General features: G+C 36.2%; 1 protein-coding gene across 1 annotated transcript in view; it reads right to left on the reverse strand.

The window, feature by feature from the left end:
- Nucleotides 1-292: 292 nt before the first annotated feature.
- The window catches only part of LOC136027206 (U3 small nucleolar RNA-associated protein 25 homolog), a 43,823-nt gene continuing 31,743 nt past the window's right edge, over nucleotides 293-12,372 (reverse strand). The window contains exons 6-8 of the mRNA XM_065704228.1: nucleotides 9,397-10,023; nucleotides 3,327-3,503; nucleotides 293-479 (exon numbers count right to left, since the gene is read on the reverse strand). Of these exons, the coding sequence (XP_065560300.1) occupies nucleotides 312-479; nucleotides 3,327-3,503; nucleotides 9,397-10,023 (972 nt within the window). The 3' untranslated portion in view covers nucleotides 293-311. The remainder of the gene's footprint in view (nucleotides 480-3,326; nucleotides 3,504-9,396; nucleotides 10,024-12,372) is intronic.

Here is a 12,372-nt window from a genome sequence, read left to right on the forward strand (position 1 = left end):
ACTGCATTCTAGACATTCTAGTCCGTTAATTTTGGCAACAGAAAAACACTTTACAGACAATTTCCAGGGAAAATAATCTAGTCAAATGTCATTTCTAAACAGAATTGCTTAAAAGTTTGAGTCATTTTGAATATGTAAATTTTAATTTCACCAAATAATTCTGTTTTGTTTTTGCAAACTTAATCAGCCTCCTCGAAAACAGAAGAAGGGATGGTGCATCATATTCACTGAATTTTCGTGCAAAAGCACATACCCGAGAGAATGATCTACAACTCTGATACGAAAGATGAAACAAGGTCCAAATATTTGTATTATAAATCTGATGTAACCAGCATATGCACTTTTTTATCAGAGGCAATCATTTGCCGAGCTCTGTCGGATCCAACAGTATTTGCTAAAGACAAAACGTCAAATTTGGAATAAAGAATCGTGCATGTTTTGTGCTCGCTACGCGACGACTTCTTCCCTTGATAGAGGTCCTGAAAAAAAAAGATACACGGTTACGCCAAGTCGAACCAAACAAAGTAAGTTTTTGAAGTTTTATGCAAAAATTTTGATTCTCTAAAAGTAAAAAACTACGTAACTAAAAGTACGAAATAATTAATAATTACGCAACATAAGAAAATGTTGAAATTCCTTTTGAAAGTCATAACCCGTGCTAATGAGAAAAAGTGTCGATAATTTAGAGTCAACAATTTGTTGACTTCCTGAAAGAAAAGAAAACTAATGCGAGTCATTTTCGTAGACTTGAGATCAAGAATAAACCGTGCCGCAATTGTAGGCCAAGCATATGAAAGGGAAGTAACTTAAAAATTCGTGTAAATAAAAGTACGACCTAATCCATGATTACGCACCATAAGAAAATGTTAGAACCCGATGTGAAAGCTATAGCCCGTGCTAAGGAGAAAAATTATGAGTCATTACCAAATGACTTTGAATTACCTATCGTGATAAGTTCATTTTTGCTCACAAACTTATAAAAAAAGTGAAATAAATGAATAAAAAAGAAAATTCAACTCCTACGTAACAGAAATACAGAACATAAGATATTACCAACAACACTCCTATATAATAAATGGCAAAAATATAACAAATAATCCAAACTTCTCTCAAAAAATCGCACGGTCGTGCTATTACAACAACTAGTGGATCAGAAACTGAATATTCTAGAATGAAACTATTCCCGTAACCCAAGGGGCAACTTAGCAGAAATATTTAATAACGATAAAACCAAAAGCGAGCCTTAAACTTTTTTAAGCTTTAGACAGAGTCCCACAGATAGGAGACGTAAATCGTAAGGGGTAGTACAGTAAGTTAAGCGTAGCTGGTAAAAAATATAGAAATACATTTCTTTGAGTTTTACACATTCAATTTGTCTCCGGCCGTGTGAGGCAACAATGAAAGTTGCGGCCTAAGTGGTGAGAGTGAGAAAAGGAAGACTAAATTGACGATTAAATAACAAGTGGATAAGGAACAAAAGATAATTGGGTTTTAAAAATTACTGGTGTGCCTATTAGTCCTAGGGTGGTAGTGCCCGCTTTCACTACGGAATCTTGAGTTAAACTAAGTTGTGCTTGCCGAATGTGTAGCGATGGTAACCAGTTTCCATAATTCTATATTCTTATTACTTTACCGTATCAAGTATATTCCTTGTTTAATTATTACTCCAAGTTATTTGATTGATTAAAGAAAGGAAAATCTGAGAATTCGTAGGAATTAATCCTGAGCTGAACTGGAATGTTGTTAATTGGCATTGTAGTTTACAAAATACTAAAGTAGACCTTTGCACAAGTTCTTGAATGCCTTTGAAATTTGATAGTTTAAGGAGAAGCATAATTTTTTGTACTCTAAAACTTGAAAGTAATATTAGACCACCTTTAATTCAATAATGAGGCTGTTATTCTTTTAAAAAGGGAAAGTTTCATCCATTAACCTTCAATCTAATTAAACCCAATATCTGATGGAATTTCCCATGTATTTTCTTACTCTGTGTCACATCGACATATGAACCTTCTTGGAATCTACGGCCAAACTCAAAGTTTAGGGAAAGATCTATTCGACATGGAACTTAAAATCTACAGCGAGAAAAAAGAATCACCAGTCAACTTGGCCACTGATATTATATTTGAGCATATAGAATTATACCATTAGGATCTTTTTCAAAATATCTTAATGTATTTCCTAACCAGGCTTTTTTTCAAACCTAAAAACTAAGATGGTTTTCAGACTTAGAGGATGTTCCTATATCTTACTACGCTCATTCAGATTACTTTGGTATGTGACGTTAAAACTTGCTACAAGGAAAGAATGAAATATAGTAGCTATTAGATCAAACATCTGCAATATTTGCTTAACTTCACCTCTGATTAAACTTTTGAAATCTATTCTAAACTATTTTTTTCATGCCTTTTTAAAAAGATAATAACAAAAATTACCACCCTTGATCATGCTTGGCAATCATAGTAGACTTTAAAGTCTTAGGTATACCAACAAAATCCATGACGAGGGTGCTCCTTAATTTTATTCAGTCTTCTCTTGTTTTTTTTTTTTTTTACAATTTGCCGAAACAAACCTGGTTATATCATAAAAACTAGCAAACTAACATTTTCTAGGCTGAAAAAAAACACCATCTAGATCGATCACTACTTTGGAATTTTTTTTCTCAGGGGTAATCGAACTGAATATATTCTGGGGTCTACGATGACATTCGAAATTGTATAAGAAGATGAATGAATTCTAACAGCTAAAGCTAAAGGCATGGAAAAAATGGCTGCGTTAATGATGAATAAGAATGAAGCATAAGACATGCAACACCGAGCATCCCAACGAATCACAAACGAAAATAATGCACGGCGGAATATGCTTTTAGAAGATAAGCGACAGCGAGAATAAGAAAAAATCGTAAAAAAAGATGATACATAACGAAAGGTGCGGTTACAAGACAAGCGACAGGGATAATCACAACCAATCACAAACGACAACAATGCACAACGAAATCCACGGTTAGAAGACATGCGATAATGCGTATCATCAATCAAACAGGAAGAATTTTCAAAGTAATCAAAATTTCATAGGAATAAAGGAACGCATTATTTTAGTGCCGGAGGGTACGTGCAATGGAATAAGCCGCTGAAAAATGTAACAACGCAATTAAAGCAAAAACAATTAATGGGGAAAAAGCTGGAAAAGAAATTCACACTAATCGGCGGTTAGAAGGCACGCAACAGCAACAATCACGTATACATAAGCCTGCCGCGTGCCGAGTACCAGAGATAGAGCAAATCTTGGTCTCCTGTTACTATACATAATAAAACAACTGAACTTACCGACGTCAAATTACATATTTCACTGTAAAAATGGGGCTGAATTGGTAGTTCATAAAAGACAATATGACGAACTCCTTTAATACGGAAACGCTTGTAGAAATGGCATCTACCAGTGTATAACATCAGGTGGCGTTTACCGTGAAAAAACATATCTCTGGCCTTGGCAGTTTTTCCATCCTAAAATAAAACAGAAAGATAAAAAAGAGAATAAGAAAGAGAAAAGAAAAAGTAGATGCACTAGCCAGAAACTTTAGCCAGAAAGAATATTTTTAATAAATTTTTTTTATTGTGATTGAGGCTGTTATAAAAACAAAAAAAAATGTTCAATTAATATTAAAGAATTCAGTAGAGAAACAGCACTCAGCACGGATAGACGACTATGAATAACGATACTAAGTAAGGGGTTATTTTCAAGGAATTTTAGCACTTTGTTAAACGGTTCCTAGGTAGTTCGGTGCAAACGGCAATTTCCCCCCCCCCATGGAATCCTAAATCCAAACTTAAGGCAAGATATGGGCCTAGTCATCAATAACTTATTTTTATCCGACAGTTATTTTACTTTTATTCAATAAAAATATTGAATAAATCACAATTTATGCACTTCACACTACCCTGTATGACCCTCTCCATCTTCCGGGTAGCTTGTAATTTATTTTCTTGCAAAATTTGTTTGATTTGGACTGGAAAAAACATTCAACAGCATGGACTAGATGCCAATACTTTTGCTGGCAGCTTATTGCTGCACCAAGTCGCCTTAGATCAAAACAGCTCTACACAATGATGCTCCACTGTAATATTTTCATTTTTTTCTTCTTTTTTGTTTTAGGTTGGTTGTTTTTTGTATACTTTACCAACATAATTTACAAGAGACTGGCATTTTGTTTTCTAAACATCCAATCAGGTGTCTAAAGGGGTTGATAGAAGTGAAGTATGTTCAATCTTTTATCCAAAAAGTGCTAGATTTCCACACCAGCTCACACACCATCTATATTTGCTGTTCATTGTGTTGGCTGTACTATCGTAACGAGAACTTATATATTTATTATATACTTATATATACTTAAATAATATATTTCTAGTCTGGGTCCCAACACATGTGGGAATTGCGGAAAATGAATCTGCTGATATAATGGCAAAGTGGGGTGTTTTAAATGGTCAGAGTATAAGTGTAAAACCCACTCAAAATGAATATTTTGCATGTATTTATAAGGTGTTATGTGATAGAGAGACCAATAATTTTATTACAAGTTGCATAAATCCAATTTTAGAACTTTATGACTATAAGGCACCACCTGACGAACTTGTGCATGATGTTAGATCTGTTGCTGTTACTGTTTTTAGTTTGAGGACAGGGCATGCCAAAACCCGTTCAGTTTTACATAAGTGGGGGAGAGATAGCTCGCCCTTCTGTGATATTTGTGATGAGTATGATGATGTTTAGACATATTCTCATGAAGTGCACAAAATATGAGGCACAAAGAAATTTGTTTAGAAACCAAATTATAAAGCATTTTCGTGCTTCTACAATGAGAGCAATCCTAGGTCAGGCTAAGTCCCCTAAGTGGGTCCATAGAAAGACTATGTTGTTGTTGACTAAGTATATAAAGAGTTGTAATCTTCATAACATTCTCTCTCTCTCTTTTTTTTTATTTATAATGTTTTAAGTATTTGTTTTAATATTTATTTATAATTTTTTAAGTTATAATGTATTGACTTTTATATTCATTGCATTGACCTTTCTATTTCGTATTAATGTTTCCATTTATAGATGTTTTAATTGTAGCAACTGCATTAACTTCTATTTTTATTGTATTGACTTTTTTATCTATTTATTTATTCTTGTATTTTAGCTTTATTTAAATCTGAGTATGTTTCTTTTCACAGATATTTTAAGCAATATTAGCAGAATAGAGGTGTGATATACATACTAGTGCCAGTGATTTAAGCAAGAACACTCTGTACAACGTCCTAGTACTCTCCCAAGATATCTTAAGTGTTGACGTGGCCTGTGCCAAAATGTTATTTGTGTGTTTTTCAAAGTGACGTGGCTTCATAAGCCCGATTTCAAAAGAGGATCACACGTATACGAGCGGTTGATTCGCTCAAACGTCAACTAAACAACAACAACAACAACGAGAACTTACAAGTTGTGTAATATCAACATTGCAATTTGACTAGTCCCAATGGCTATTTACTAGACTTTTGAATCAAACTTACATATTGTTGATACACCATACAACCCTATATTTTGCCTCCATTTTCATTTGTACTATCAAACTGTATTCTCTTTTCTATTGTAACCTAGTTGACGCTCTGAAATCTAGCTCAGTCTGCACTCTCTCTACTAGCCTCTCACTCAAAAATTTAGTCACGTCAGAAATTGATTCAACTCTTTCTTTAAAACCAACAGGATAATCAAATCAGCTTTAATTAGATTGGTCCATAGGTGCAGCCAGGACCAGCCAATGAGGGCAGGGTGGATCCAGGGGGTGGTCTAGGACGCACGTGCCCCATCCCCAGAAGGTCAAAAATCGCACTAATTACAGGGTCGGAAGGGCAAAAATATCTACAGGGGAGAAAAATTTGCATCGGTGCCCCCTCCTTCTACATTAATTTCATATCTGCCCCTGAATGAGAAGAAAGGCCATTAAAAGGTTTTAAGCAGGGGAAAATAAAAATCACTTCAATATCAATAGTATGAATTTACAGCTATACATCTTGAATCCAAGAAACAAGGTCCCTATAAACTTGAACCATATAAAACTCAATTCAGAAGTAGTTCAACAGGTGTAAGATTCTTCCCACAAGAAATTTAACCCGGCATAACTCAACCAATGCGAAATTCGGTGGTCAACCTATTAATAGGACAATAGGGCATTGGGACAACATGTCGTGGGCCAACTTGCTATGGAGAAAACATACCATGACAGATGGATGGAGGAAGGACCAAATAGTGGAAAGGGGTGTAGGTGCTTAACATTAAACATCACAGATGTGTAAGAGGACAAGGAATAAGATGACGATGACAATCTTGGCAACACCAATTACCAATCACTGTCCCCGGGATTACCTTTGCTTAACTGCAGTGAATAGCTTGAAAGTTTACAGGAGTTCCTATGGTCATGAATTTCAGATAACACAAAGCTGATAACAGCATTTTGTTATTATGTACGGCACATAGCGTACGGTGAAGTTTGAAGTAGTCGGGTAAGTTGCCCCTGTTAGGCGAAAATACACCTCAATAATGACAATTTATTTAAGTAATAATTCACTCTCTCTTTTATGTCAGCAGCGACAAAAAATCAATTAATGTTTTCAAGAATATATTGCATTAGAGAATAAACTGAGCATATTCAGCTCAGCACAACAATACAGGCCAGCTCCTATTAGCCCTGTTTCATTACCTTAGGTATCAAATTCACATAATTAGACATATTATAGATATAAAAGGATATAAATAGATATATATATATCATTAATTGTCACGAGATGTAAGTCTTCTTAGTAAAATCAGGCATTCGTTGCTAAAGGTAAAAAAAAAGAAAACAAGAGCTAAGAGTTCATATGGCGCTTGTGACGAGGTCGGAAGAGCCAAGAGCTTATTGGTTTGAGCTCTAGAAAAATTCTAAGAATCATTAGATTGCTTTAAAAGGAAAATCAGAGGCTTAATGCCGGTCGGGATTTAAAATAAGAGCTCTGAGTCACGAGGTCCTTCCAAATATCAAAATTAATTCAGATCCGATCACCCACACGTAAGTTAAAAATACTTCAATATTTCTAATTTTTCCTCTCCCTTCAGCCTCCCAGATGGTCGAATCTGGGAAAACGACTTTATCAAGTCAGTTTGTGCAGCTGCCTAACACGCCTACCAATTTTTAAAGTCCTAGCACGTCCTGAAGCACCAAACTCGCCAAAGCACTGAACCCCACCACCTAACTCCACCAAAGAGAGCAGATGTCACCGGATCTGGTCGGGATTTAAAATGAGAGTTCTAAATCATAAGGTCCTTCTAGATATCAAATTTCATTAAGATCTTATCACCCGTTCGTAAGGTACAAATACCTAATTTTTTTAAATTTTTTCAAATTACTCCCCCCCCCCCAACTCCACCAAAGAGAGCGGATCCGGTCCGGTTATGTCAGTCACCTATCTTGGACTTGTGCTTATTATTTCCACCAAGTTTCATCCTGATCTCTCCGCTCTAAGCGTTTTCCAAGATTTCCGCTCCCCCTCCCTAATGACACTGGATCCGGTCGGAATTTAAAATAAGAGATCTGAGTTTCGAGGTCCTTCTAAATATGAAATTTCATTAAGATACGATCACTCTTTCGTAAGTTAAAAATACCTCATATTTTCTAATTTTTTAGAATTAACCCCTCCCACTCTCCCAAAGAGAGCCGATCCGTTTCAGTTATGTCAATCCCGCATCTAGGACTTGTGCTTATTTTCCTCACCAAGTTTCATCTCGATCCCTCCACTCTAAGTATTTTCCGAGATTTTAGGTTCCCCCCCCCCCCAACTCCCCTTCACCGGATCCGGTTAGGATTTAAAATAAGAGCTCTGAGATATGATATCCATCCAAACATAAAACTTCATTAAAATTCAATCACTCCTTCGTAAGTTAAAAGTACCTCATTTTTCTATTTTTTTTAGAATTAACCCTCCCCCCCCCCAAATCCCGCAAAGAGAGCGGATCCGTTCCGGTTATGTCAATCACGTATCTAGGACTTTTGCTTATTTTTCCCACCAAGTTTCATCCCGATCCCTCCACTCTAAGCATTTTCCAAAATTTTAGGTTCCCCCTTCAATTCACCCCAATGTCACTGGATCCAGTCGGGATTGAAATAAGAGCTCTGAGACACGATATCTTTCCAAACTTCAAATTTCATTAAGATCCGATCACTCCTTCGTAAGTTAAAAATACCTCATTTTTTCCAATTTTTAAGAATTAACCCCCCCCCCGACACCAACTCCCCCAAAAAGAGCAGATCCGTTCCGATTATGTCAACAACGTATCTAGGACTTCTGCTTATTTTTCCCGCCAAGTTTCATCCCGATCCCTCCACTTTAAGCGTTTTCCAAGATTTTAGGTTCCAAAGCGTTTTCCCAAGGATGCGGCATTAGATTTGATAGTCTATACTGTAATACTTTTGTTTCATGGCCCTTTAGCCAGGAAGTACAACGAGGGGGTTGAGAGACAGCCATCACACACTTTCGCATACCCTTCGTCCCTTCATGTTTACTATCCCCAGAGTTTTTTACGAGCCCATTTGAAGCTGGGTAAAATCTGGATGAGCTTACAGGCTCACCCAAAAGGGGTTCACCTATCCCCAGAGGTATTCTAATACCAGACCATCACAATGAGGGAGCAGAGGAGGTCCTAACATTCTTCTGGTTTTCAAAAATCAGTTTAAATATTCTGGGCCCTATGTAGTGACCGTATCAAATACTAAGGACACTTCAGATTCCGATCGAATGAGCACCATCCCAAATTCCTTCGACCAGGAATCGCCGAAAAAGAAACACATCAGAGAAATATAACATTTAACCTAGAAACAGTATGGTTTGACTCTGACTGGTAAACTTATCTTTTATAAAACAAAATATATCCGTTACATCAAGGGTGTAAACAGCTACTTGCGGATCTCCTTTGGAGATTATCATATGTTGTCTCTTGTCCGTGCAATCGCCGTACATACAGTGTACAGCAGCCTTTCTTTAATGTTCTCTTTTTTTCATATAATCGAAATCACATCAATATGTCTACAAAGGTCATTTAAACCCATAATTACCCGTACAAATTAACCCCTCCCCAAGAAGTAGTTTCCTGAGCTATATTATCATGCATTAAGCAGTTTTACTACTCCTAGTAGTAAGAAGTAAGTTAGTGTCAAATTTCTACCCAAGGCTGTTTATTGGGGCCGTTTAAAGTGAAAGTACTAGAAAAGAAAAGCTCATATTAAACTAATAATTTTGAAGAAAAATTAAAGAAGAAAATAGGGTAAGAAAGAGAATGTAAATATCGAAGACAAAAACAATAGAGATCTTTAAAAACACTAAATCGACTTACTTCAGTATATTCACAAATTTGCGTAAAATTCACCTCCTCCTTCTTGAAGTAATTTCTCAGTTTTACATAATCAAAGTACGACGGCACAAATATCAAAGTATGTTTCATGGAGCTATTTCTGAACTGAGGCACTATTTTTTCAATAAAATATTGGAAGCGTGCCTCTGTGGCATTCTGCGGAGAAGAAGCTTCAATTCTATGAAATGCTTGGGGTAACTGAACTACTACTTGGCCAACAGTGCCACTGTCAATTTTATTAAACACAAAACCTTTTCCAAAGTAATTGAAACAATGCTTGTTTGTTAATGCATTTATTTCAGGTCGAACCATAGAACTAAATACTAAAGTTTGTCGATAATATTTTGCAAGGCCGTCAAGGACATACATTCTAACACGTGAGAGGTCTGTTCCATGTGTGTCCTGTGGCTGCAAATGAAGATGGGAAAAGAGATGTAGGACATGCTCCCAGTTTTGCATTAGTAATACATCACACTGGTCAATAATAAGGAGTTCTACAGATGTCAAAAAATCGAAATCTCTATCCTTTTCTCCTTCGGCTCCAATAATCATGCGTAGACCGAGCGGAGAAGCGATAATTAAGTCAGAGTTGTAAAAATTCGTATAAAGCTGCAAATAAATAAAACAGACTTGAATTTGTAGGATTGATAAAGTAGCAATCGTGTTTAATGACGATTATTACCCATCTTTTATACATATATGTATATATTACACATCAAAGAAAATTACAATTGGGAGAATACTATAGTTGGAGCTCTAACTTATCTCTTATGGTAATTAAAACCACCATTTACGCCTACAATTGAATGACACTAAATTAAACTGAATAAAGTCAGAACATGCGTCAATTGAGTCTACTGCTGTTCGTTTAAAATAACGTTTAAGTTTTCAATACAATTTGCTTACTTTCTAAAAGTAGAATAGTTTCGGAATGAGCAATTCTTGGTGAGTATGAGTATAAAATATAGCATTCGTGAGTATTGCAATGTATCAATCTGCCTCCCTCTCCCCCTTGGTCTAACTTTTCAAGAACACATTTCATTCCCTTTTCATTATTTTAGTTATTGAGATCAATCCATTCAATTTGTTGCATTGTATTTCTTAAACTATGACATTCATTATCACATTCTTACAGCATTACTCAATCAGTCCAAAAATTGCTTATCTTTAAACATTACTTAAATAACATGGTGGGGGAAAAACGAACTTCCAATCCAAATAGCACTGAAAATACACCATCTTGTTCACTCACCATCTTTGTCCAATTCCTGCAAGTCGCTTTAAACTGAAGAAAAAAGGTGAACAATTGGAAATACAAGGAACACCTTTCAATTATAAACTGTCCAGTGCGTTATAGCACCAGGGAATTACATAATCTTAGCTAATTAACGACAGAATAGAGAGTGGACAAAGAGCTTTTTTAGACTATTTTCAAAAACTACCATTTTATAGTTTTATATAAAAATTTATCCTTATTTCAGGAGTAAGTTTAGCCCTTTCGAAATTTTCTAACGTTAGGCTAGGTATATATTATGGAAGTTGTTCCTGCTGGTTCATAAGGGTGGCGGTCCCTGGCAGCAATCAATACCTCATCTCTTTCCTTATTCATCATTAAGGTACGACTAGACGGCCTCATTGTGGGAGGAATTGAAACTACGGGTTTCATATAACCTAGGAAATGTTAAAGTGGATGAAGCTGATAAACTAGGAAAATCAATTAAAGGAGAAATTCGTAAATTGGCACAATCGTACTACAAAATAAGGCAAAAAATTGTTCACTAATAAGCCAAAAAATTGGTTTTCCAAGGTTAATAGGAGCTAAGAGCTCATGTGGCACTTGTGACGAGGCAGGAAGAGCTAAGAGCCAAGAGCTCATACGGTATGAGCTCTAACAAAATTCTAAGAATCAATAGATTGATTTAAAAGGAAAATCAGACCTTAATGCCGGTCAGGATTTAAAATAAGAGCTCTGAGTCATGATGTCCTTCTAAATATCAAAATTCATTAAGATCCGATCACCCACTCGTAAGTTATAAATACCTCATTTTTTCTAATTTTTCTTCTCCCTTTAGCCCGCCAAATGGTTGAATCTGGGAAAACGACTTTATCAAGTCAATTTGTGCAGGTCCCTGACACGCCTACCAATTTTCATTGTCCTAGCACGTCTAGAAGCATCAAACTAGCCAAATCACTGAACGCCTCCCCCAAAGAGAGCGAATCAAGTACGGTTACGTCAATCGCGTATCAAGGACATGTGCTTATTCTATCCCCCAAGCTTCATCCCGATTCATCCACTCCAAGTGTTTTCCAAGATTTCCCACTCCAACTCCCCCCAATGTCAAAAGATCTGGTCAGGATTTGAAATAAGAGCTCTGAGACATGAATTCCTTCTAAATATCAAATTTCATTAAGATCCGATCATCTATTCGTAAGATAAAAATACCCCAATTTTCACGATTTCCAAGAATTCCGGTTTCCCTCTCCAACTCCCCCAATGTCACAGGATCTGGTAGAAATTTAAAATTAGAGCTTTAAAGCACAAGATCCTTCTAAATATCAAATTTCATTAAGATCTGGACACCCTTTCGTAAGTTACAAATGCCTCATTTTTCCAAATTACCCCCAACTCCACCAAAGAGAGCAGATCCAGTCCGGTTATGTCAGTCACGTATCGTAGACAGGTTTTTATTCTTCCCATCCAGTTTCATCCTGATCTCTCCGCTTTAAGTATTTTCTAAGATTCCCCCCCTCTAACTGCCCCCCCCCCAACGACCCTGGATCCTGTTGAGATTTAAAATAAGAGATCTCAGTTACGAGGTCCTTCTAAATATGAAGTTTCATGAAGATCTGATCACTCCTTCGTAAGTTAAAAATACGTAATTTTTTCTAATTTTTCAGAATTAACCCCCCCCCCCTAATAGAGCGGATCCTTTCCAATTATTTAAATCACGTATCTAA

This window comes from Artemia franciscana, chromosome 5, assembly GCF_032884065.1.
Source record: "Artemia franciscana chromosome 5, ASM3288406v1, whole genome shotgun sequence".
Taxonomy (NCBI): Eukaryota; Metazoa; Arthropoda; class Branchiopoda; order Anostraca; family Artemiidae; genus Artemia; species Artemia franciscana.